Source organism: Lepeophtheirus salmonis, chromosome 12 (assembly GCF_016086655.4).
Source record: "Lepeophtheirus salmonis chromosome 12, UVic_Lsal_1.4, whole genome shotgun sequence".
NCBI classification, from domain to species: Eukaryota; Metazoa; Arthropoda; class Copepoda; order Siphonostomatoida; family Caligidae; genus Lepeophtheirus; species Lepeophtheirus salmonis.
In genome coordinates this window covers 1,007,392-1,034,061 of record NC_052142.2, presented here as the reverse complement: position 1 = coordinate 1,034,061, position 26,670 = coordinate 1,007,392, and the positions used below count along the sequence as shown (strand labels likewise).

The window sequence follows — 26,670 nt, the reverse complement described above, 5'->3', positions numbered from 1 at the left end:
CGTATCAAGTATGACGAGGGAATATACAACTGACAAAAAATTCATAGGTAAATGCCGTTATCCGGCCGGCCATCTTCCTATTTTCTTTTCTTCTTTCTTTCGCTTTCCCTCTCTTTCTCCAGAGAAAAAGGAAAAAGAATTTGAATCATCTGTTCATCATTCTATATTTCTGACATCGTACTGTGCCGATAATCTTAGAAATGTCTCTTCTGCGACTCTTGGCCTCCTCTCCATTATGTGTGAAACACATAAATAAGGTATTCTAGACTACTTAGTTCTTCTTTGAGGATTTTCTATTCTTTTTGTAGGTGTCTAATAGTAATTTCCTGAAGACATTTGGTCGAAATGCTACAACCGTCTCGGATTCAGAGCTGAAGTCCATCCTAGCTAGCAAAATAGTTCCCTTTCAGAATGAGGTGAAGGCATTTCGGAAGGAGCATGGGAGCGAGAAAATTGGGGAGATTACTGTGGACATGGTAAGTCGAGCAGGTTGATAGTCATACCCGACTCCCTTCCTTTTAGTCAATTTTCCAACTGCCATTCACCCTCTCGTCTATGTCCCAAAAATCCTCTAAAACACTGCTTCCCATCTTGTGTTCTTCGATACACTACATCAACCATTCATCAATCCAATATTGCTTTAGCATATTTAAAAATGCATGTTTCATCAAAATATTACTCAAGGATTTCGCAATGATGAAAAGTTTGGAAAATGCTACTCTTGAATAAGAGCTACAAGACCCATTTTGTGTAAACAACTAAAATATTCTGACCAATAATTCAGAAATATCGCTTATTTCGATGTTTGTCTGTTATTTTAGGAAATTTTGGTGGGAATAGATTATCCTATGTTTTGAGTTATTACATTTTAGTAATGCCAATTGGTATGTTGAAGAAGGGGGAGAGGGTTCTCGAATTATATAATAACAGATGATATTTCTTACCCTCACTAATTACGACCTATATTTATGATTGCATGTATAAAAAATATTTACAAAAAAATAACAATACTGGACTTGTGAAAGAAAAACTACACTTACACTGTTAGTGTAATTACTCCAAAACATATTTGTTTCAAATTTGCTAATCAACAGAATATTTTCAAAAAATTATTCAAATGTAAAGGGGAAAAATCTAATTTCTACCGTATTTTAATATGTTTGAGATTGAAGCATACAAAACTTAATTCTTATGGATTATATAGTGAAGTTTAGCTGGAAATCAGGTTATACGATAATTTTTTTATATGAATCGAAGTATAATTTATTTTAATTTTCAACTAATGGTCCGTGAATCATGTATTGATTCGAAACATAAATCTGATCTATGGTATTTTGACAATACTAATAGCAATAGTCTATTTAGGCGTGAAAGTTTGTTTCAAGTTATCATTGGAAAGTACAGTCTCTAAGCTAGAAAGTTCTAACTTTTTAATATAATGGTCCCTCATGCACTTGAAATATTTTAATGAGGCACATAACCTGTTAAATTAAATTTAATGAAAAATGGCTTCATATAAAAAAAAACTATGAAATCCATATTTATTTCAAATTTGTGCTAAATCTATTTTTTCAAGGCCAAACTGCTTCAAAAGGGGCAATCTGGCAACACTTTTCAGGAGCGTCCGCAAGATTATATTTATGTTACAGTTAAAGTAAGAAATCTGTTAATATGCAAAATAACTAGTTAATGTACATAATAACTGAACTAAACCGTTTATGTACATAATAACGGAACAAGACCGTTAATGAGCACAATCATAATATTTTTTATTAAGTGCGTCATTAATTTTCTTTTAGTCTTAAAAGTAACAAAATGGCTCCCACAAACCAGATTTGTGAAATGAAAAATTAGGTCATTTAAAATTCTCAAAATTTAAAAACGCTCAAAATGGAATTAAATCCACGTTGTAAAGATTTAATTATAAAAACGTATTTGTAAGCAAATTTGTCGTGTGGACCTTCCCCTTATTCTATTAGTGGCTATGTTTAATCAGGAATTTACTATCAATAATACTTTTCAGGTGTATGGTGGTATGAGAGGAATGAAAGGTTTAGTAACCGAAACCAGTGTACTCGATCCTGAGGAGGGCATTAGATTCCGTGGTTATACCATTCCTCAATGCCGAGAACTTCTCCCCAAAGCTAGTGTAGGGGGGGAGGAACCGTTACCGGAGGGGCTCTTTTGGTTGTTACTGACTGGTGAAATTCCTTCAGAAGTTCAAGTTAGAGGTCTATCTAAGGAATGGGCTGATCGTGCTGCTCTTCCGGGACATGTTGTTTCCATGCTTAATAATTTTCCGTCGAATGTTCACCCTATGTCACAATTAATTGCTGCAGTTGCCGCTCTAAATTCTGAATCTAAATTTGTGAAAGCTTACTCTAGTGGTATGAACAAATCTTTATTTTGGGAGGTAATATGCAATTTATTGATAGATTTTGCAAATATATATATATTTTAATAATAGCCTTGTTTCGAAGATTCGATGGATTTAATTGCCAAACTTCCAGTTGTGGCTGCAACAATTTACAATAATTTGTATCGTGAAGGAAAAACTCCATGCCCCATTGATCCGAACAAGGATTGGTCTCACAATTTTTCAGAGATGATTGGTTATAAGGATGTTACATTTACCGAACTCATGAGACTTTATTTAACCATTCACAGTGACCATGAAGGTGGAAATGTATCTGCACATGCTACTCATCTGGTTGGTTCAACATTGTCTGACCCTTATTTGTCTTTTTCTGCGGGGATGTGTGGTTTAGCTGGCCCGCTTCATGGGCTGGCTAATCAAGAAGTTCTAATTTTTTTATCAAAGGTAAAGCTTATTTCTCATTAAATTTGTAGTTACTAAGTTAAATAACAAATTCAAGAATATCTTAATTAAACTAGTCAATTAAGTTTTAGTTTTTGGAAAAATAATTGATATTTATATTGACTGTTCGGCATATATATTTATATTTCCAAATAATTTTAGTATAAGGCCAAAAATTTATCAATCAAATCCATAATACCAACTAATTGTTTGGGTAATCTTCTATTAGTTTCGGTCAAACTTTCGGAAGCGATCCTTACTTGTTTTTTGTACATAAGAAATATAAAATAGATTTACAAGAAATAATAATTTTTTTATTAACTAAAATAAAATAACTTAAATATACATATTTGCGTACAGTATTTGTCGTTCATGGCAATGTAGACTATTAGTGCTAGTAACCGGCATTGCTGGAGTTTTTAGGCGTCGATGGAAACTTTGTTTTGATAATATAGAAGATAACTCGGTGTTATTCTCCGTTTTTTGTGAACACTATCACTTTTAGTAACTCAGTACTTGGATCTGATCTACTCAAGAATATAAGGATAAAAATTACAGTTTGATATATATTTTTTATGACGTGATGAGCTTTAGTCTTTAGAAGTTCTAAAATACTCCCTGGCGTAGCTTAAAACTACAAACACTTGTTGCTAAATCTCATCTAATGTTGCATTCATTTTTTTTAATATGAGCTTTAACTACTCACGCTTGCTGTTAAAATTGAGTCCTCAAGTTATATTTTTTAGTTTATAACTGTATAAAATAGAACTTCATCTATACGCCTGATAGAATTTATTCATTTTTACATGGTGTTTAATACAGCTATTTAAATATAGCAGCTTTTCTTTTTTAATATAACGCGGGCGCACGTTTGTAATTTCTTTTCTTAGAATAAGTATCTACGCAGTCCCGAGATACACTCAGAAATGACTTTACGGAGAAGATACACATATAAATACAAATCATCTTTGCTTTAAAAGTATAAATACCATGTAAATTTTGTACAATAAGTAATTTTCATAAAATTAATTTGTAGACACGAGTCAGTAAGAGGAAAGGAAGATAAATTATAACTACGTATGCCGACCTCCAAGGCATTAGTGAGAGCAGCTCTGGGTTATATTTATTATTCTTGAGGGAGAGCGGGAGTGCGCTCATCATTTTAGAAAAGCGATAAAATCGCTCAAATATTCGCTGATTTATATAATTTTGTATTACTTTTTCTACTTCTATTTCCTATGAAATAACATCAAAAAGTTTGACAGTTAATGGATAAGATTGCAAGAATAGGCGGTCTCAAGATAATCTAGAATCTTTTTTTCTATGCTGTGTCTTGTGACTCTTCTGTTTCGGTACGAGTTTGCCCTAATTTAGCTGACCACTCTATGAAGACTCAGTTATTGGTTCCCTCAGAAACACGCCAGCTCCTTCCTCTCTTGAGTTATGGATTTTTTTTATTTTTTTTAAACGAATTTTCCCAACTGAAATACGATTTTGTTATATTTTTATGTATTTAATCGACATAAGATGTCAAAATCTCATGCAAGAATAACTTCAAAAACCTTTGTTCAAGCTTAAACTAATTTTCAGGCTTAACTGGATTATTGTTCATGAAACCTCGTAATTACATGTACCCTAGGACAGTGGTTACCAAACTTGTTGTACCCCAGGCGTACTAAAAGACAATTATTTTTTTTTTGACTAATCTATTTTAATTAAACCAATCATTTGGATAACTATAAGCTATTGTAAATAATGTATGTTGGCACAAATCGTACGTCACACTTGAACTTGCAATATATGTTTAATTCAATTACAATCGTAAGGATACATCTAAACGTGGCAAAAAATGAGCGGCGCTCATTTTATTGACTGGGAGTGCGCTCAGGATTTCTTATGCGGACTACTGCTTTGCCCAACGCTCCTTTACTAATTTATAATAATTTTCAACTGTATGTCGATGATTTTATTCTTTGAATGTTGTTTTTGTTTTTCATAGATGAAAAATGACTTCATTATTAGGCTGATAATATTTATTTACAAAGTGGTTTAAGGATGTGTATTCTTTTAGGTAAGAGGGGGAGGAGGGGCACAAAATGATGCAGTTCAATGTAAGTAGGAGTAGTATAAAATTTTGTCCAATATTAGTTAAGTAAGAATTTTTAAGCGTTTTTCGCTAGATGTCTTTAGTGAGCTATATCTCACCCTAAATACATTGCATAAAAAAAGAATCTTAATTTAAATTTTTTTTTTAAATATTTAAAAACTTATTATATATGTTTATGATATAATACAAATTAACATATAAAATTTGAGTAAATTGAAAATGCATATGCATTTATTTTTTTTGTTAAAATATCGACCTTGTGATCTTATTGGTAAAAACTCATTTTGTTGGCTTATACAATAAAATACAACAAAAGTATGAAACGATGATCTATTAAATGTATTTCTCCAAAAACATTCAAAATGTAGCGATTTAAAAATAGTTTTGGTGCTGTCAAGGCCAAAACTTTTTGAGAGCCTCTAAATTCAGAACCGAAGTTTAAAAAAAATGAAATTTTGTGTTTTAAACTTTTTTTAAATATGTGCCAAATTTGAAAAAAAGAAAGAAATTGTGGTGTTTTTGAGTGATTAAATTGGCTTGGAATGACCCCATCATATTTTCAAATCGATTTTCTAGCTATATTAGGTCTCGACAAAAGCACATTTGAGTTAAAATCCTTTTAAAACTAATTAATTAATCAAAATATTGTTCAACCTGAAATTTTTATTTAATAACTTGCATGTGCTCAAGGGTTATTTCTATTCTTTTTCTAGATCAAAACAAGGGTCAAATTTTTTCACTTTTGTAATTGTTTTTTCAATGTTGCGCTTATACCTAAATTCTAAATAACTACAACTACTTTTATTCAGGTAGCAAAAGACTTGGGATTGAATGTAACCGATAATAAGTTAAAAGACTATGTATGGAATTTGTTAAAGTCAGGACAGGTTGTCCCTGGTTATGGACATGCAGTTCTTCGTAAAACAGACCCTAGATATACCTGTCAGAGAGAATTTGCTTTAAAGCATCTTCCAGACGATGATTTGTTTCACCTTGTATCTCAGCTTTATTCAATTGTACCTCCAATTCTAACGGAAACTGGAAAAGTGAAAAATCCTTGGCCAAATGTAGATGCTCATTCTGGCGTTTTACTTCAACATTTTGGGATGAAAGAAATGAACTATTATACTGTATTATTTGGTGTCAGTCGGGCACTTGGTAAGTATTTCTTAATTAATCTTAATCTTTCTGTTATAGTATTTATCGTTGATAATAACTATACAATATATGTGTATACAAGGTTAATATCAATACAAGGTTGTACCATTATGCTTTTCCGACTGATGCTGGACTTTCACCATACTTATTAATTGTGACGTCATAGAGTATAACTGTTACCAAGAGTAGCTATATATAGCCTTCCTTGATACTCTATGACGTCAAAATATGTCTGTCTTGCTCAACATTAGTTACGGTACCTACAAATTGAAAATTATAACAAGCCGATCACATGATGGACTAATCTTTTTACCCTTTTTACGATCTAATAAAATACTTAATGTATTATAAAAATTGACAGTGTTACATGTAAATTATAGATGGGACCATTTGTTAGGAGCACTCATGTTCACCAACATGGTTGGTTATTTAATGACCTATGTAACGAAAAGTTGGTGAATTTCTAAATTGAAAAAATACTAGCATATTTTACAAAGATTTTTATTTTTATTATTTCTGCTTAAAAAGCAGTGTTAATGAGGATTTTTGTATGTTTTCTTTTCTTTTATTATTTTCCAATTCCACATGGAAGACGATTTTATTTTTATTTTGCATAAATTGAATTTTCTACAGATAAAGTAGTAAACAAAGAGTGCTTTTTTATAATCTTCTGCACAAATGACCCATCTGGTTAAGAAGTTTGTTTTGTAAAAACTGAATTTTCTACAGATAAAGTAGTAAACAAAGAGTGCTTTTTTATAATCTTCTGCACAAATGACCCATCTGGTTAAGAAGTTTGTTTTGTAAAAATTGATATCCGTTCAAGGAGTTTTTATTTTGTGGATTCTAAATCTCACTGCAACAAAAAATGAACGAGCAACATGCCAAACACCAAGGGGTACACGATGTCCTTGATCCCTAATTAAGCAAAAATGACATCACTAAGATTGTTGGCGTCAATATTAACACAGTCTGTCATATCCAAAACGCCAGAAACGCCGGTTTGGGTACTGAGAAGTCACCAGGAAGTGTTATCTAGAACAAGAAGAGAGGTGATGACTTCATTAGCATCTTAAATCCCAAGGTAAATGCCAACTCGACGACCAGCATGAGTAGGCTAGCCAAATACCTCAACGTTGACCCCAAGACCATCAGGATGGCTAAGTTATAAAGATTTGGGCCTCAATTCCTATGTCCGAAGACCAAGACACATCCACAGCAAAAAGTTAAAGCAAAAGAGATTCGAGAGTTGTAATTAAATCGATGTCATATTGAATGTTTCGGCACCACACCTCTCAGTATCCAAAAAAAGTTTATTAAAATAAAAAATAAAAAGTTAGACGAACTTAATTCAACATTTCCCTGACCGCTCATTTATGCCTCCCCAATCTTTAAGTTTTGAGATATTTCTAGCGACTTTATTGCCCTGAAGAGTATTAAGACAATTAAATATTTCTATAATTATATTTTTATTATAATGTTTCCAAATGTATTAATATTTATTTATCTACTCTAACAACTAATACCTTTTCAATTTTAATTTGAAAAAAGAGTTATCAATTCTAGATTTTGGAAAAGAGTTCTTGAATTTTGTCTTGAAATAATATATAAAATTACTTAGCAGTTACTTCATTGGATGTGAGTTTATTTCCAAATGTTAACGTTGTCAATTTCTATCTTTCCCTCATATTGATGGAATTGTTGAAAAGTGAAGCAGAATGGATGGATGAATAACTTCTAGGCGTAAGGCATGAATAACTTTCATGCTTCGCGTATGACCTATGTTCTTAGCAAAAAGTGGCAATGCAAAAAATAAAAAAATAGTAATTCCATTCCTTAGGATTCGACTCATTATAGACTATGTACTGCGAGGGGCACTCAACAGTTGACGTATTCTTATGTAACACTGGCTCCTTAAGCAATAAATACTGATATTTGCCCAAGCGACAGTGAGTTACACCACCTTGCGTATAATATATATATTTTTGTTTGTTCGTGTCCTATTGGCAATACTAATATCAATGACATAAAAAAAAAGTCTTCAATAATAACTGCCCCAAATGAATTTCTACCAAATCTATTGGACGAGTCATTTAATGAGACGATCATCACCTCCCATAAAAGAATTGGATTATTCCTTTTCAATGGATAGCTAAATAAGAGTTTTTTCCTTTCCGGGTGTCCCGAAAGTCTTGACCGGTACCTTTGATGGCTTTTTCGAGGTTTCAAAAAACTTTTTACGTAAATGTTGCATAAATAAAAGTTAAGGACCGTTTTCAGATTAACAAGTTTTGTTTCAATAACATTTCAAAATTCATAATTGTTTTTGACATAGAGGCTAAAAGACATGAAGTAGCTGCTCTGCTTCGTGCAGGAATCAGCCACAAGGAGATCTCTGAGGCCACCAGCATGTCCGCCAGCACCATTGCCAAGATCAAGGGGAGGTTGGACAAGGGGGGAAGGCCTTAAAGACAAGCCTCGAAGTAGGAGACCTGTCTTAAAGGCCACCAAGGCCACTAAGAAGAAGATCAGGGCTCAGATCAAGATAACCCTCTTCTGAGCATCAGAACATTTGCCAAGAAGAACAACATGGGTGAGACTACTGCTGCCAACATTGTCAAGGACATTGGGGGCAAGTCCTTGATCTGTACGACCCGTCCCATGTTGTCCATGGGTAATATGGATGCCAGATACATCCGATACAAGAAGATTTTGAACAACATGAAAAGCATTGGGGACAGAATTCTCATTTTTTTCGATGAGAAAACTTTTACAGTGGATCCCGTCTTCAACCGCAAAAATGATCGCTACGTTAGCCTTAATTGTTATGTGGGATCTGAGAAATATGTGACCATGACCAAGCACCCAGCCAGCATCATGATGCTTGGAGTTGTTGGCTCAGATGGTAAAGCCATGCCTCCAGTCTTCTTCCGAGAGGGCTACAGGCTCACCTTGGAGGACTACATCAAGGTGCTCAAGACCAAGGTGGTCCCATGGATCAGGAAGGATTATCCTGGCAAGAGGGTGTGTTTCCAGCAGGATGGGGCACCCGCACACACAGCCAAGAACCCCCAAAAGTGGTTGAAGGAGAATGTAGACTTCTGGCTCCCTCCTCCCCCACCTGAACCCCTTGGATTTCAGCATCTGGGCGCACATTGAGAGGCAGGCTTACAAAAAACGCCACAGCAGTACCAAAGCTCTGAAGGCCAGTATCACCAAGGCCTGGGCCAAAATGGACCCCACCTACATCAAGAACACCTTCTCCTCCTTCCGTCCCCGTGTTGTGGCTGTTATGGAAGCTAAAGGCCAAATTGTTAAAAACATATTATAGATTATAACCAAGTGAAGTTTTACTTTTACCTTTACTTTTAGTCCTTGTAGATCTTAATGAAGTTGGAAATTAGAAATCAGTCAGGACTTTCCGGACACCCAGTATATTAAGAATCCAAGATACTTCATTGTAGATTTCAGACCTCGTGCCAATTAGAGTAACACCTCTACTATCAAACCATTTATCTTATACTATGTTATTTGTATACTAGAACTACTTCTTCCCATATCCGGATATTTCATAATAGTTATATTTTTCCTCGCTTTTCTTACAGTAGAAAAACAATATAATTCATTTCTGTATAGTTTATCAACTAATTTGTGGCATCTAAAGGAATGTGGAAATAAAGTAAACCATACGAATTTATAAGCTTATTTAATTATCCCTTGATAACACTTTCTCTACGTCTAAACTTAGCATAGGTATCCCATTTTACTGCATTATCTGCACCACCATTTGAATCCCCATTTAATGTTGTCATTCTTTATGTATATATTTGTACCTTGAATTTTGTCATGTGTTCATTATAAAATGTTTCAGTGAGTTGGATATAGCAGATTAGAAAGCTTTATTATTAAGGTGTTTGACAATTGCTCTGATTTTGTATGTTTTTCTCCTTTTATTTGCAGCTAAATTGTTAGAAAAGTAATCTGTAACTTGCCACTTTATAGAAATAAACATTTTTCTTTTTACAATTGGGATATCCACGTCTCATTTTATATTTAAAATAATTATATAATTATATGATTTATTGTGTTAAAGTTTTAAAAGATATAAGGACAAGCATATCATGAAAATACAGAAACAAGGGCAAAATAGAGCGGAATAAATTTGTATCCTGCAATAGGGCAAATCGAAGGAGGAATACGGTCATAGAACCAGTTAGAGTTGTCTTATTTTCTTCTCTCCATAGAGATGAAAGGTCTATCATATTCAACCCAGAAGCATATATTTTATCTGTGTTTAGAATTTCATTTTAAATCTCAAGGAATAAAATTGCAAGTTTACTTGCGGATCATATATGATCCACAAAGAGCTATAGTTGGATTAAAATTTAGCTCTGGGTCCAACTCCCATCACGAAATTTGCCTTCCACGACAAGAACAAGGAAGGGTTGTCAACAAGTGTTATTAGGACTACAATATGTAAAATATAATAAACTTATAAAAACATAAATAACCATCCATGATCTTACCAGTGGGGTAGCCTCCTCCCCTCATGGGCAACTCAGATAGCTATAGCTTAAAGGCTCACGAGGATGCTAATGATAACCCTTTCCCCGAAGATTATGCTTCTGAATGTGGGAACGAGTAGGATACTGAGAAGCTAAATATATCTCCTAGAAACACCTGGCACTTCTAATTAGAGATGAGCAATCCTGAGAACTATCCTATATGTGGACGGATTTCGAGACAATAATGTCTAAGGCTACAATCCATACAAGGGATATTCCTATTTATTGAATCTCCCATATCAGTACAGAAATGGGGCTCAGTAAGGCAGTCATTGGATCTTAAGATCCTAATTGACATTACTCTTAAGAATTAATAATATGGAAATTCCTTTGATTAATAATCAAATATTTATGGGCAAATAATTTTTGATTTACATAGAGGGTTGATGAGTACTATCAGACGGAATTCTAAGCTAAGTTTAAAGATTCTTGCAATAAGATACATCATGGAGGTATTTGAAGCCGTAATAGTTTCTAATATTTAATTATTTAACCACCAAAAACGAGTAAAATGAAGGACCTTATTTAAAGGCTAATGACTTATTTATTTTTCCTGTGCTGTATAGCAGAGGTGAAGTTAAAGAATAGACCTTATATCTAATAGAAATTTAAAAGAGAAAAAAAAAAAGACATTTTAAGAAGGTCGATTTTGATTGACTTTTGGACTATTTAGTTTTTATATTTATTTAGAAATTTAAATATGATAAGCTTGTTAGGTAACCCGAATATAGCTTACAATAATATTCCCTACAAAAATTAATCGCCAATAAGTTTAATTAATCAATTATTTTGAATATGATGCATCTATAAACTTATTTTTATCCCTTACATATAAACTATTATTATTATTTTAGTAAACTTATATCAAACGATTCAATTTTTTTCATCGTAATATTAGTGTATTCAAAACTAAAATGACTAAAAATCAATCAAAACTGACTTGTTATGAAGGCATTTTTTTTAAATTGAAGTGAAAATCTATTCTATAACTTCTCCTAGGATATAAAGAACTAGAAGGAAAAATTAAAAAGATATTAGTTTCTAAGTATCATACTTAATTTTGCTCGATTTTTTTTGGTTATTTTTTTTTTTTATTAATTGTAATCAAGATAAAGTAATGAATAATTCATTCTTAAAAAACTTGAATGTTTGCATCAATTTATGTCTACTATTATTTTCATCTATGTAGTTCAGTTCTTTCATGTCGAAGTATGGTACTGAATTGTAGTTATACTTTAAAAACTTGATTGAAGAAAAAAAAGGCTTAAGGGTCAAACTGATATCAATTGAAAGTTTTAATGGTCCTATTTGTGTTCTACGGCTTATAGAACCATAAAAAATGTGGGTTTTAGCCTGCGGGCGTTCCAAGACCTTCATTTTGTTGCATAGTGTTATTACAATATTTTTATTAAAATATTCTGGTAGATCAAGTATTGGCCTGTATTTCTTGTGACCAAAACATTACTATTAATAGACATATCGTTTGTCATTTTTAAGTGCCATGAAATCAAGCGGTTGTGAATTCCTTTGAGAAGGACATCAGAATGATTATTTATGGACAATTAAGATTGGCTCTCTGATGACATCGCGAAAATAAATAATTTATTTTCTTACAGAGTGATCTTTGAGGCTACAGGGGTTTCCCCCGAAGTTGAAGAGTAATATCTTCTCAATATTTTGATGAACGTATTCTATAGTTGTTGAATGTTCATATATTGGAGAGTGTTACCAAAGTATAATATTTAATTATTAAAGCCTTCATTTCTGTGGATTCTGTGGCTGCACGATTGATAAATATTCCTTGTTGTAAAAAGGCATACCTTTTGCTTTTCTGCATTTAATCTGTTTTTTGTTTGTTCGACATTGATAATTACATTTTGTATCATAGGAGATTATACAGTGTTTTGTTAAGTTAATCGTGCTTGCTTTTGAAATATTTAGTATTTGAATAAATTTTTATTTTCACAAGCTGTTTTCATTTTTTAGTATAAAGTATGTATGTATATGAAAGACGGAGAGTACCATTAGGGAGTCAAATGTTCCTTATTTGGAAGTAAAAGGTTTTTCATTAGGACGCTTCAAATAATTTTCCGTTGGGGAAGAAGCAACGCCATATTTCCGATACGGAATAGGATTTGGGTTTATTTCTTTCCTGTCTCCAGTCATAGCTGCTTAAAGCTAATCTATTAAGACACAATAACAACCAAGCTGCTCCCTTCTCAAACATTATCCTATAGTTTTTCATTCTTCAGTTTTTATTTTTTAACAGACTACTTATTTTCAAGATTAGGCCCGGTTCTTGTTCAGCGGTTCTATCGGTCCTGTAATTCTGAATTCATTTTAAAAGCTTATAGACAAGAAGATTTGCCTTTGTTTCCATAAAAATTTAAAATTGTGAAGAAATAATATGACAATAACAGTCTCTTAGTATTTAAGAGAAAAATAATTTCGGGTATTTTTTCTGCTTCTTTTTTGGATGAAAGTTGTATGATACAATAAAGCTAACGACTTCTTTATTTACATAAAATTATGTAGATAAAATTTTAGAAGCTTATAAATATACCAAAAAATACAACTAACTAAAATAAGGAAAATAACCGAGACCGATAAGCAATATATCTCGGTTCGACTTTTTCTAGATGTTCCAAGAACCGGAACTGCTAGACCGATAAGTGTATAACCTTTGTTCTTGTAGTTACGTTAACGACATGATAAAAATCGTACTCTGGCTAAAATATTTTACTTATAAACATATTTATTTGATCATATAATGTACCTTTTATTATACTTTCTAAGTCTGATATATATTATTACAAAGGTCGTTCCACATTAAATTGATCAAAAGTATGTTACCCCAATAAATCAGAATTTAATGAAATTGAGTACACTTGTAGATTTTTACCTAGATTTAGTGCACATCAAAGTTTCTGTTAAAAGAACAAAAATATATGACTTTCATATCTCGAGAACTAATCGTCTATTTGAAAAGAAGAAAAAAAGATTTGTACTTCGTAGATAAAAATCTACATGTTAAATTAATTAAATTAAATTCTAAGATGGTCCGTAAAAAAATTACATTTTTTGAGACGATTTGATATGGTATGTGACCCCATTATATTTTACTATATTTATACATTCGCTATTATTTTAATGTATATTTTCTTTTAGGGGTAACTTCATCACTAATTTGGGATAGGGCTCTTGGCTTACCATTGGAGAGACCAAAATCTATGTCAACAGAAGGGCTTAAAAAATTAGTCAATAAGGATTAGATGGAATACACATTTTTTTGTCTTTGTTTTTATATTGTCAATTTTGTTGATGATCCAAATTCATGTTTCATTATGTATTTATGTAATATACTAGCGTCAAATATTTTGTATTCATAGTAGCTTCCCTTTTACTTTAATCTCTCATTTAAAATAAAGCACTCTCTTTGGTTTACTTTTCCCCATAGTTGGTCAAAATATTTTGAGATTTTTTAGAATAATATAGTTATGAAATGAAAGAGGGGGAAAAATGTGTTAATCAGAATAGATGAAATAATGCTATTGGCCGATATGCTAAATAAAATAAACCGGAAATTAACGTGGTAAGTAACCCCAACAATTTGAAGAATGTTTGGAAGAAGAACAGTTTCGTGGCCATGGTGGTTTATTAAATTTGCGGCGAACAGTCATGAGAAGGTTGAAAGTTAAGTAGACACTAATCTTACCCCGTATTTATTTTTTTTTAAATGGCAATAATTACTTCGAAGTTAATCCTAAACTCTAGTCTTAGTCAAATAAGGATTTCTTTATCATAACAATAATTAATACTTCCAACCAATGTTGTACAGCTATAAATGGTTATAATATTAATCCATTGTCTTACTCAGTTTTTATCAATGTTGAATGACGTATCAAAATTTTCAAATTTGAGGAAAAGGTTTCAATCTGGGTTAAATTGAGTCTTAAAATGATAATGCTCTCAATTAAGTCATGGGAATGGTTGACGATATGGATTCTAGATATTACAATATTAAACTGGTATGTCCTTTAAACATTTAAATCATATTAGTTTTACTACATAATTGTTATTAGCAAGAATAGGATTATATTATGTTGTACCTCGAAGAAAAATTCCATCATCTTCAAGACCCAAAAAAATGACAACCCATGTATATGGATTTTACCCAAATTCGATTAAAAATTATATAAAAATGATGTCCAATTTAAAAATAAAAACTTATTAATTTTATTGCTTGTCTTTTTTTATTTAAGATGAAATAAAAAAATATTACCATTTTTATAAAATATAATGTGTATATTTTAGATAATCAAATAAAAAACCCAAGAACCGAGGAAGTTATCATCCTCTATTCACAGCTACTTCATTGAAACTCCTGAATCTATTGCTCCTAAATGTGTCCTTGATATACATAACAAACAAATTACTTATCTGATAACACACTGATAAATTATATCAATTTCATTTAGAAGGGTGAATTTGATAGTTAAATATATCTCATATTAGAGGGAAGAATTTGAATTGATTTGCTCTGTAGCTCTATTTTAAAACTGATACAAATTGTTTTTTTTGACGGAATAGATACTATTAAATTAAAATTTATTTAACAGACAAATTGAGTGATACTACTGCTGACTTTTTATAATAGCAATTAGTATTATTATACAACCACTTATTTATTAATTATAATAAAAATTTAAATTTCTCATTTGTGTTCTTCGATAATTTGCAATGTCAAAATTAATTATTTTAAGCAACGATAAATTATAAAAAAAATTAAAAGACGTACGAGTAGAATAAAAACGACATTAACGAATATAATTGAAATGTTAATGTCACATAAACCATTAATGAATTTCTTTACTGTATCGAGTTGTTCAATCCACTGCTTTTAACCAAATTCCCTTACGTGTAATAAGTGGTACTGGATATAAGGGAATTTTGCAATTAGTACTGAATTTTCGTTTCTTGATCAAGAATATATTTTCCATCTAGGATATCCCCAAGTTTTAGGCTTAAGATGACTACCAAATTCAGTTATAGAGAAATTGAATAAAAGCTTAATGAATGAGCTGTGGATGTAAGATGAGAACAATCTCTGTTCCAGTCGATTATTCTGTCTTTTTATTGAAATACATATTTCTTATTGAAGAAGTATACGACGATTCTGTAGACGATCTCGAGGAATGTATCTAATCTTAAACACAGATATAATGATTGAAATGGTCTCAAACTTTGATCTGAAGGGAGTTTTGGACAATGAAGGATTCTTCTATTAAAGGATATGATATCCAAGGGGCGACATCCCTTGAATATTAATCAAAGAGATCAGAAGTCTGAAAGAAAAAGTATTGTGGATTGGATATCCTACAAATGGTGAAACTATGAGCTCCTAAGAAGGGGAATATGTGTGGATGCGGATACCATTTATCAGACTGCTTCGTGGTTAAGATTGAAAGTTTTCATACCGGTGTTACAAAAACAATCCTTCTATATAGCTTGACCAGCAGTCAATACCGTACAACAATTTGAAAAAGGACGCTGTGCACTGTATTTTATTGGCATAACTTGTATTTCAAGTTACTTTGATTATTGCAATGAACTCAAAACTTTTCAATGTACATTCTAGACCTACTTTAAATTTGATGTACAGGGATCTCATCTTGCTGGAAGAAGATATCATTATTTATAAATATTCAGCTTAACATCAAGGTTCGCTTTTAACCTGCCTTAAAAATGAATACATCAGTCACTCTAGAGCAACTTGCATTTTCAATATATTTAATATAATTTTTCTCCTACCTCTGCTATTTTTAAGGATGCTAATTAAAGTGGTTATATGACCGGTATCTCTTAGTTTTGGAAAAACGATCCCTGATATTCTATCCTAGAACATCCGCCCTATTGATTCCTGAGTGATTAATCCTCACTTGAACAATTTACCATCCTCCCTTTTGATTCGTTCTTTCTAGTCAATGAAAGTTGCTGTTCATAATAAAAGAAACAATAATTCTTAATTTTGAAAAGGATTGCAATTCTTCATTACTAAAAAATTCACTCAGCTTACTTATAATATTCATCATAGGTATATGACTAGGTTAAATACTTAGATTCTGATATATATTCTATCTATTCTAGTATAAATTATAGATGTACTTTAAAATAATTATTGAGCACCTTATAATATCTTAAGATCTATATGCTTTTACATTTTGAATATTCACAATTTTTTTTTAAACCAGTAAAATGTAGTTACTGTTACGTATTTGTATCTATTTAAAATCCACCTTTCATTTTGTAGTTAAAGCAAACACTCATTGGGCACAATTCTTATGAAACTTTAGATAATAATCATTATTAAATCATCTTGAAAGACATTTGACCAATCACCACTTTTGAAACATTTACATTATCCTGTTTATTCTTATTTAAGATTAAGCCTGTAGGTAAAGTTTATTGGATGGGTTAAGGTTCATTTTTTTAATTATGCCAAAAATTTGGAATCAAAGTTACGGTAAAGATTGGGAGAAAGAAGATTTAGCTCAAGATTAGCTTACTTTGGTTACGAATATTTCAACTATGGGGCTTTGTTCGATTATTCAGAAGTATCTTAAGGCTGGAAAGTCTGAACCGTTGAGACATTATAAATCTTTAAGTCACTTAATAAGGCTAAGAGAATCCTAGATAGTCAGCATCAATTATATCTGTAATAATTCAATCGTTGAAAAATCCGTACTGTTGTCTATAGTGAAAGCTGAACTTAACGGGGGCCCTTTAATAGTACGGCAAAATCTTTTGTTCAATTTCGTTAATGGAAAATTTGCTTGGAGTAATTAAAGATTCAAAAACAATCTATGAAAGGATTACTGCCGAACTAATGGTACATATTTTGATAAATGAGTGTCTACCTCCTTATGCTAACAGTAAACTTTCGATGAATATGCATCAGACGGTAAAAAAATCTTATGTAACGTAAAAGTAATTCACTTTTGACGGGAGTTCAGGTTGCTGCTCCTGGTATTTTTATTTTGAAAAGTTATTACCATACTTTTCAATTAGTAGGCTATCATGCAAGTGTGTTACTCTCGCAGTCTTCAAATCGTTTCGTTTCTGATGTCTATAATTATTTTAAAATCACGTCTAAGCGGCAAAGATCCCTGGAAAAGTTACATAATTTTGCAAATTTAGGGCAACACAAAATACTAAAGTCATCTCAAACAAGATGGCTTTCAGTTTTGCTATGTGCCAATAGAATAGTGGAGCAATGAAATACGCTAAACTTGTTCCTTTATGAGGAATGTGCATAAATTAAATAACCAACTATGATTCATTTCAATCAAAATATATTAAAGAAACATTAGAGTTTTCTTCATTCGTATTGACTGACCTTTATGAAATTATTATAGCATTTCAATGCCAACTGAGGAAATAATGATTTTTTTTAAAGAAGCTATCATTCAAATAAGTAAACAAATCAATATTAATGATCCATTACTTATCGATATGAAAGACATGGATCAAGACTTAATTTTGTAAGGGAAAGGCAAAGTTTTGTCAGGAGGAATTTTTTGGTAAAGGACTAACACGGCTTCTTTTATTTTGAAATTAGATGAGCTATCTAGTGTTCAAAATAGACTAAACAAAAAAAAAAATATTGAAAAGTATCACAATTGCAGGTGATAAAATTTTTCAATTTTTTGACAAGAAAAATTGCTATCGATCTCTCTGTATCCAATAAGGTGAGGTAATTTGTGCATCATTGCATTTTTCAGTCAAAATGAAATAATAGTTATTATATAAAAAATATATTATTATTTTTTGTTGACATACCTAATTACAGAATACTAGACACATGGAAGACTTATGCTTTTAATTTTTTTCTGGTTATGTGTTAGGTGTTTGTTCTAATATTTAGTTTTATATATTTTTCTTGTACGTAAAAACGAAATTTTTTATTGTTCCTCATTTGTATAATTTGGATAAAATCCTCGGTTCTTTACTCCATATCACAGAATATTTTAATAATCATGAAGTCAATACTGTCGAGACTGGAATTAATGGAACCATATAAGAAAATTGATGTAATTTGATTAAACTAATTCCATAATTACTTTTTGAACGATTAATGCATTAATGATAACAATTAATAAAAGAGACAATTATTTGGTCGTCGTTACCTAATGAATTTGAAATCATGTTTGAGTTCTTTTTTTATATTGCCAGCCTAATGTTGTGTACTAAATATTTGCAGTGGATATAAAAATACACCAAAGGACACTACTGTGTCTTAAGACTAATTCCCTCATGATGAATGCTTACAATGTGCCTGGCTTAGAGCGATTCTTTGGCAAACTCTAAGAATTCAAAAGTTTGCTCTTTTCATTTTCAAGACAATTATTTTGTTACAAAAAGTCGATATAAGCTCCGGAAGAGTCGGAAAAAAAAAAGTTAAAATCGGTGCATATCAGTCTCTAGATTCGATATTTAAAAAAATTGCTAAAATTTCCCCAAATCTTCCTAAGTTCTGGTCTAATCACAAACATGAAAGAAGAAGTAAAAAAACCCACTTCATCAGCTAGGCTTGCAGCTGGAAATCTCAGTATTGTCCAAGCTTAATAAACTTTTTGGAAAATGGACACAGTGAAGGACTTTGATGATTTATGTTGAAAAGTTATTAATGAAATACTGCCGACTAATATCCATTATAGAAAAACAAATACTTGTATTCAATTTTATTGGATGGAGGGCTCACACCAAAGCTTTCTTGAAATAATATTCACTGTTTTTATCCAAATTGATCTGACATTCTTACTCATCTATAACAATATCCAAATACATCATAAGATTATTCAACACAGTTGAGGGGAAAATTACTTCTATCAGTAAGCTTCAAATAACCTATTTGCAATTTCAAAAACTCGTATAACTGTTTCCAAAAGAGAAAAATATTGATATGTCCTAATTTCGGAGATCTTGACCTCTCATTTCCAAACTTTCAACACGTCATTGACTTGTATGTGATGGAAAAGCATAACGCCGTCAAAATTACTCACAAGTTAATCGAAAAAATCATTACATCCAACACCTATTGAAAAAACCAACATTGAAAGCTTTTTCCATGAGAGCACAATTGCTGCTCTTAAATATTACTCCTCATTACACCCTACATGGAAGATAACTGGAAACTTTCTCTCCGTTGTATAATAATCCGTACTTGATACTGAGAAGAAAATAAGTATACTTTCACTTGCAAAATTTGATGGTTTTAATTTGCGATAAATACAGGGCATTCACAAGATATTCACTCGTTCAAATAAAAAAATTTGGCATTCATGGATGAAGGTGAAATTGTTTATGAGCTAGAAAAAAGGGATGAAGGCTTTCTTTTTGTTATTTTTGGATATATTGCCAGGTAACAAACATCCAAGTTAAAATATAATGATGATTTTGGCCTCCTTGTGTCTTCAAAAGATTACTTTCAATGAATCTGGTAACAACAATTCCAAAATCGAACTTCTTGATCAAATAAATAGAAAAGGTATCTACTATCCTACGGACTTCGGGTTTTCTTCGGTTATTAAAATGTAAATTGTACATCAACTTATTATGAAAAATAAAAATCTTTGTTTTTCCAATGCTAAAATTTAAAAAGATATTTCGGTTATTTGATTGGAGAAAACTTACAACTTCGATAATTTCTTTGGTAATATTTGTGTATCTAATCATTACTTTAAAAACTTATTTAGTCGGTGTTCCATTCAATTACTAAATATTATGGCTAAAAATTATTCAAGAAAACTTAATGATGATATCAATATGAAAAGGTCTGCTGTAAACTCAAAAAAAGATTTAAAAAATTATTAAACATCAACAAAATTTACACTAACATAAAATGCTTATTGATTTATTTTTATTGTTTTATACTACAGAGGCAACGACACAAATAATCTTAATCTTAAATTACATAGAAACTTGATTCTACTCAATAATAAATTATTGTTAGCTTCTGAAAAAAGAAAATTTAACACTCATCCTGCAACGTGAAAAAATAGGTGCGTTTTCCATGATTACAGAGTTCTGTGACTTAATGTATGTCCCCTAATAAAAACAGATAGCCAGTGTATTTATTTCAAAAAATGGAGACAGAAATAGATTTTAGACAAAAAAAAACTTGTTTAGAATTCTAAGTTAACGTACCAAGGGCTATGTTTAATTCTGATCAGTGCAGACTGTTGGGCTCTGGAGGGAAAACTTGTTTTTTCGCTAATAATATGATTTTTTTCATAAAACAATATCAATTCAGAATGAATATTGCTGACAGATTATGGAAGGCAGTTTGTCTCAAAGCTTATTAAACAAGTTGGTCTGGAATTTTGTATAGTGAAACATGAAACTCAAGATTATCGGCCACATACAAATCCAGTAAAGAAACTACACGTAGTAATGCAGTTTAAAAAAAAATTGTGTACGATATTTTAGATAATCTTTTTTTAAGATGCTTTTTAAGTCAGACTTAATAAATACTTATCGAATATCAGAAGTTTCGGAACAAGATATGAAGAAGAAGCTGTTAAAATATAAAAACCATGCACAACGTATAAAAAGGAAAAAAAACATTTATGCATGATCAATTAGCAAAATTATACATTACGAAAAGACTTTATGTAAAAACGACGGACATCCTTAATGCATTTCACGATTCTTTCCAATCCTTAGTTTGTATAAGGAATCCGAAAATTCCAGTTAGAAAAAGGGAATATATACTCCAGTTTTCACATCTGCAAATATAAATGAATATATTGATAAATTTTTAAATAGTAATATTCTGATAGAGTGGAAGTCTTATTTTTTAACTCTTTTGGTGGAGAAATAAGCCCGTTCTTATTGAAAGTGGACATCTATGGAAAAATTTGGTGAATTACAAAAGTCGGTCTCAATAGGTCGAGTCGTATTAATACCAAAGAAAGGTAGGGGGGTGGATATCAATTATTGGAAACCCATAACAGTGTTAAACGAATCATATCGGATCTTTTCGGGTGTTATTGCCAGACAAATAGAGTCAATTCTCAACAAAAAGATCGGAGCCCATCAGGAAGTCTTGTTGAAAAAGTGGAAGATTTCAAATGTATTACGCAGCATTGAATGTTTGATATAATTGTTGGGTTCGAATGATATTTTCCGTGCCATTATTGCAATTGATTTCAGTAAAGAGTTTGATTCTTTTTATCATCGACAAATCCTTTATTCTGTCAAGCATTTACTGCCTACTCGTTTTTTTAACCCATAGAGAGCACTATTATTTAATGGGACCTCTACTATCACCTTAGATGACCTTGAAAGAACTCTAATTCTTCTTAATAGGAGTTGTATGCATGAATTTTAGGTGGCTCCCCTTCCTTTTATTTCTACGATCGAAGTATTTGCTCAGAATATTAGGCACAAGTTCTCTGGATTTGGAGTTAATTTTGGAAAGAACAAACATCTATAAGACATATATGCCGATGATATAACTATTCGTATGGAAGGGAACTCTGAATCGTAGTTGAAGAAGAGGATTGAAATTTTACTGAAAGGTCCGTTTCAAATAAAAACTATATAGAAAGGTTTATAAATAAAGATTGCATTTGCGGATGCGTGTCGACATGAACAAGATAAATTGATTCCTTCAGTGCTACTGCGTTGTCAAGACTGGCAAATTGGGCGATCAAAGTTGATAAAAGCTGACTACAGGAGTTATTTCACTTAAGTTATATTCCAGCTCTAAAAAGACCAAGGAGACAACATGGGGAGGGTCAGTTCAGTTAAGGCATGTTCTACATAAAATATACAGGAAAATTATAATTGATTTATCTTGTAATACAGAAAAAAAATGGCAGTCATTTCTTTTATTAAATATAATATGTTTGACATATCTCCTTTCTGGGCTGCCTTCCAAAGAATCTTGTGGAAAGCTTCTACGACGTATGGCTAGGCTTCTACTGTGAACATTATTCGTTAGTTATCAAAAAAGAAGGCGTTCTTTACACCTTTTAATAGCTCAATTAGTCTCAAGATTGAGGCTCTTTCCAAACCAATTTTAAATAACCATATTATGTTTACAATACAACAGTGAAGGGTTAAGTTAGGAAATTTTTATAACCCTCTGCTTGTAGCAGTTAAGTTTCATAAATCCCCTATACCTTGGCATATAAGGATGTTACTTCAGCCTCCCTTAGAACATAATGTAAAGACAATATGTCAAACATATATTGATCTTCCTGACCCGTGGCAAAAATGGGAAAAGGTGCTAATGGAGTCCCTCACTTTCGTTAAGGAGCATTGAAAATTTATGGCTCCAAATTTCTACAGGCAGTATTTACTTCAACTTGCTCTGTAAGGACTGTGTAAATAATTTTAACTCAATCATTTATACATTTAAAGTATGCCCAGCATTATCTGGCCTTTGACACTTCTTAGATTATAATATTGATTTTTTTAATTTGAGTGACTACCTTCCCCATACTCGTTTACCTACATTCTTTTTGGAATGCCTAAAGGGAAGGAAAAAACTATCCCGGAAACTAGGACTGTCTCGTTTGCTATAGTTATTGCCAAAGCAGATACATCTAGATGCCTCACTTCTAGGTGCCCAATAAGTTTTCATTCTATCAGCAAAATTTTCATTGCATATGCTCAAGATATGCAGCCTTTTCCTTAAAGATACCCTATTCCGGGGATAGCGAATTGAACTACGCTGCATATATTGTTAGATTTTGCCCCTAATGGTCACGTAAGGTCTACTCAACCCTTAAATGTTTAATAAGTAGATACCTGATGAGGAGGAGGAGAACACATGGATCTAGTTGTTGTTTGTTTGTCTGTTTTAATTTTATAATTTTCATATTTTGTAATATTAGACATTTGTATATTTTATATGGTCTGTAAAAAAAAATTTTTTTTTTTTTTTTTCCCCCAAACCAATAAATATGTTATATTTCCTTATAGTATGAGATCAATCACTACATTTGAAAGTTGAAAAACTCATATAAGAAAACAAAAAGAAGAGGAAAGGAAACTACTAGCTAAGCACAACAATACTAGCGCATGCGTGTAACATAACTATAAAATAACCAGAGATGTTCAAAAACCTATTATATAATAGGGACCGGATTTGACCAGTTGTCCCCTTACGCAGAGAGAGTGCTCCCCACCTTTATATATGTTTTGTTTTATACCAAAGCTGTCATCATTATTTTGTTATTCTTATTTTTATGATGGCCTCACCATCACAATGTCAGTGGGGTCTCAAAGTAAATTAGTGTTGTCAAAGATTATGGAATAACTTTTGGGAAAGGATATCCTACTGTAGTCGAAAGTATAGGTAGATCCAGACATTACTTATTTTTCCATGGACACGGAGCATGAGGAATGATACTGGTAACCAAAAAACTCCGGAGCATGAGGACTCGGACTTGATCCGAATACTGAATAGGTGGATTCAAATACAGCTCTGAGAATTAGATCTTTTCTCTAGTAATATTTAGAATGAGAATTAAATTTTTCTATGGAATATGAAGAAGATCTAGATGAAGATACAAAATAATTAATGGGAATTATAAATATAGATAGTTACAAGTATAATATTAAAAATATTTCATAATATTTGGTTTCTTATATTGATTATACTATATAGGTTTTATTAATGATAACCTCGACGAAAATTGTAGCGTCCTCATTCATCAGTTATTATTTAAGTTAAATATTTTTCTTGCCCTAGACGTGACTTTAAGTAGATCTAAAGCATTAAATCAAGTAGAGCATCGATCACCATTAGCCTGAGGAAATAGTACGGTCAATATTTTCGCAAGATGCCGTTTTTCTATGATGTCACTTATTTATTTATTGCACGTAATACGTAGTATTAATAAGTTAGAATAAGTAATAATACGTATATAATTTTTCGTGTCTTAAATATTTTATATATACACTAGGTCGAACACGTTATCTTAAAGATATCCAATGAAAAATAGCTTATTTAGGTTAAAATTCTTAACCAAGACGATGTAATATAAACTATAATAGGTAAATTTACCTTGTAAAACTTTCTTGTATACAACATTTTTTGTTGTTTCTGTCCATTGGATGTAAATATAACCAAACCTGTAACCCTTTTTGACACTTTTAAAAAATCAACCATGTGAAAATGCTAATTTTTTAAAATATAAAGGGAATTTTTCAAATATTTGACCCTTTATTTATTGTCATTGCTTTAGTGTCTACGCACTCAAAAGGCTTGACCCCTTAATATAAGTCTACAATTTGATTTATTTGATTATGTGTACCTTATCTTACTTTTTATCTTATTTTACATATGCGATTTCAGTGTGGGAATCTCCACGAGGATGTTGCCAGTCCTCCTGTCTATTATATAGAATATATTACCCCTTTTGTTAAATCTCAATCCAGCCTCATTCTTTCTTCCCGAAGTCCTTATCTTTCTGGCCCCTGTGCTGGTAACGAGTTTGGTAAAGAACACCACAGTTGCCATTACTACCATGTTCCTTCTTAACCATAAATAAAATGAAAATTGAAGATAAATACTTAGATTACATTAATACATCTTCTTTCTAACTCCTTATATAGGATATTATTATAAAGCATATTTGAAACAAATTACTCCAAAATAATGGGTCATTGTAGTGTTTTTTTTTTTCCGAGGATGCCAAAATAGAAATGAGTCAAATTTCCAAAAGTTTCAATGAAACAGTTATTTTTTTAAATTTTAAATTCTTAAAAATCCGAAAGAATTGCAAGAACAAAAAAAATGGATATTAAATCTTAAATATCTTCCTAATTGGAAACCTGCTGACCATTGTGTATGTGAAAATCATTTTGAATCATAATTTCCTTCCATAATAGTTCAAGCAAAAAGTATATGAATAAAGTAAAAACAGTAGAGCACTTGACTTATTTGATAAAATAAAATGGTTCTCCAAAATGCTTGAAATAATAATACCTCTGGCGGACAAAAAAGTTAATTTTCACCAGGATATTTTTTTTCGCCAGTAATGACGCTAGCCTTCGATGCACTGATTGGTTTAATGCTTTAGGTAGATCGAGATATTACTTATTTTTCCATTTACCCGGAACATCATTACTTGGACTCAGAACCTAATTGACCGAAAGCATGAGGACTCAGACTTTACCTGAATACTGAAAATATGGACTCAAATAAGGCTCTGAATATTAGATCTAATAGATCTTTACTCTTTTCTTCAATTATATTTACTATTTAGAATGAGTAATTATATAATTAATTATTTATGGAATATGAAGAGGATCTATAATGAAGGTACAAAATAAATAATGAGAATTATGAACATATGTAGATAGTATAGTATTATAAATATTAAGTTTCTTATATTGATTATACTATCTAGGTTTTATTTATGATAACCTCTATGAAAATATGCAGTGGGATCATTCATCAGTACACATCTAATTTGTGCGTACAAATTTCACCATAACAGAGGTTTTATATGCTATGAATGGATATCGTTATCGTTGTTGATTTATTGATTTCATCACTGTTGGTCATCCATAACATTGAGACTGAATTGGAGTGTTTGACGTAAGAATCAATCGTTTTCGTTCATCATAATTTAAAAAAATACATTTTTACTCCAGAGATATCGTTCTGATACTACCCAACAGCATCAAACATATGGCAAGAGTAAGAGAATTATCGAATGGTCCACTTGTTAAATTAAATTTATGATCTTAAATTTGTTATGAATTATATTTCAATATCAATAAAGTATTAGTTTTAAGATACTTGAGTTTAATTAAATCATTACATAACAATGCATACTAAGAAAGTTTTGACCCGTATTTAATCGTAAAAGTTGTTAGCTTCAAGCAATCCTTCTATATAGTCGTTATTGGAATTTATTTATGTTTCTTTATCACTTAAAAAGTTGCTTATATTTTGAGAGTAGAATGGAACGGAAAGAATGTTTACAATTATAATTTAT

The 26,670-nt window shown here is 31.3% G+C and overlaps 1 protein-coding gene and 1 long non-coding RNA gene across 2 annotated transcripts; both read left to right on the top strand.

Moving 5' to 3' along the window:
• The first annotated feature begins 2 nt into the window (after positions 1-2).
• kdn (citrate synthase) lies at positions 3-14,092 on the top strand. Its single transcript, XM_040722598.2, has 6 exons — positions 3-257; positions 309-476; positions 2,024-2,413; positions 2,468-2,821; positions 5,735-6,083; positions 13,817-14,092. The coding sequence occupies exons 1-6, from the start codon at positions 201-203 to the stop codon at positions 13,918-13,920; spliced, it is 1,422 nt and encodes a 473-aa protein (XP_040578532.1). The 5' UTR covers positions 3-200; the 3' UTR covers positions 13,921-14,092.
• Positions 14,093-25,615: 11,523 nt separating this feature from the next.
• LOC121127318 (uncharacterized) lies at positions 25,616-26,470 on the top strand. Its single transcript, XR_005867769.2, has 2 exons — positions 25,616-25,988; positions 26,077-26,470. It is a non-coding gene; the product is annotated as an uncharacterized lncRNA (long non-coding RNA).
• Positions 26,471-26,670: the final 200 nt, after the last annotated feature.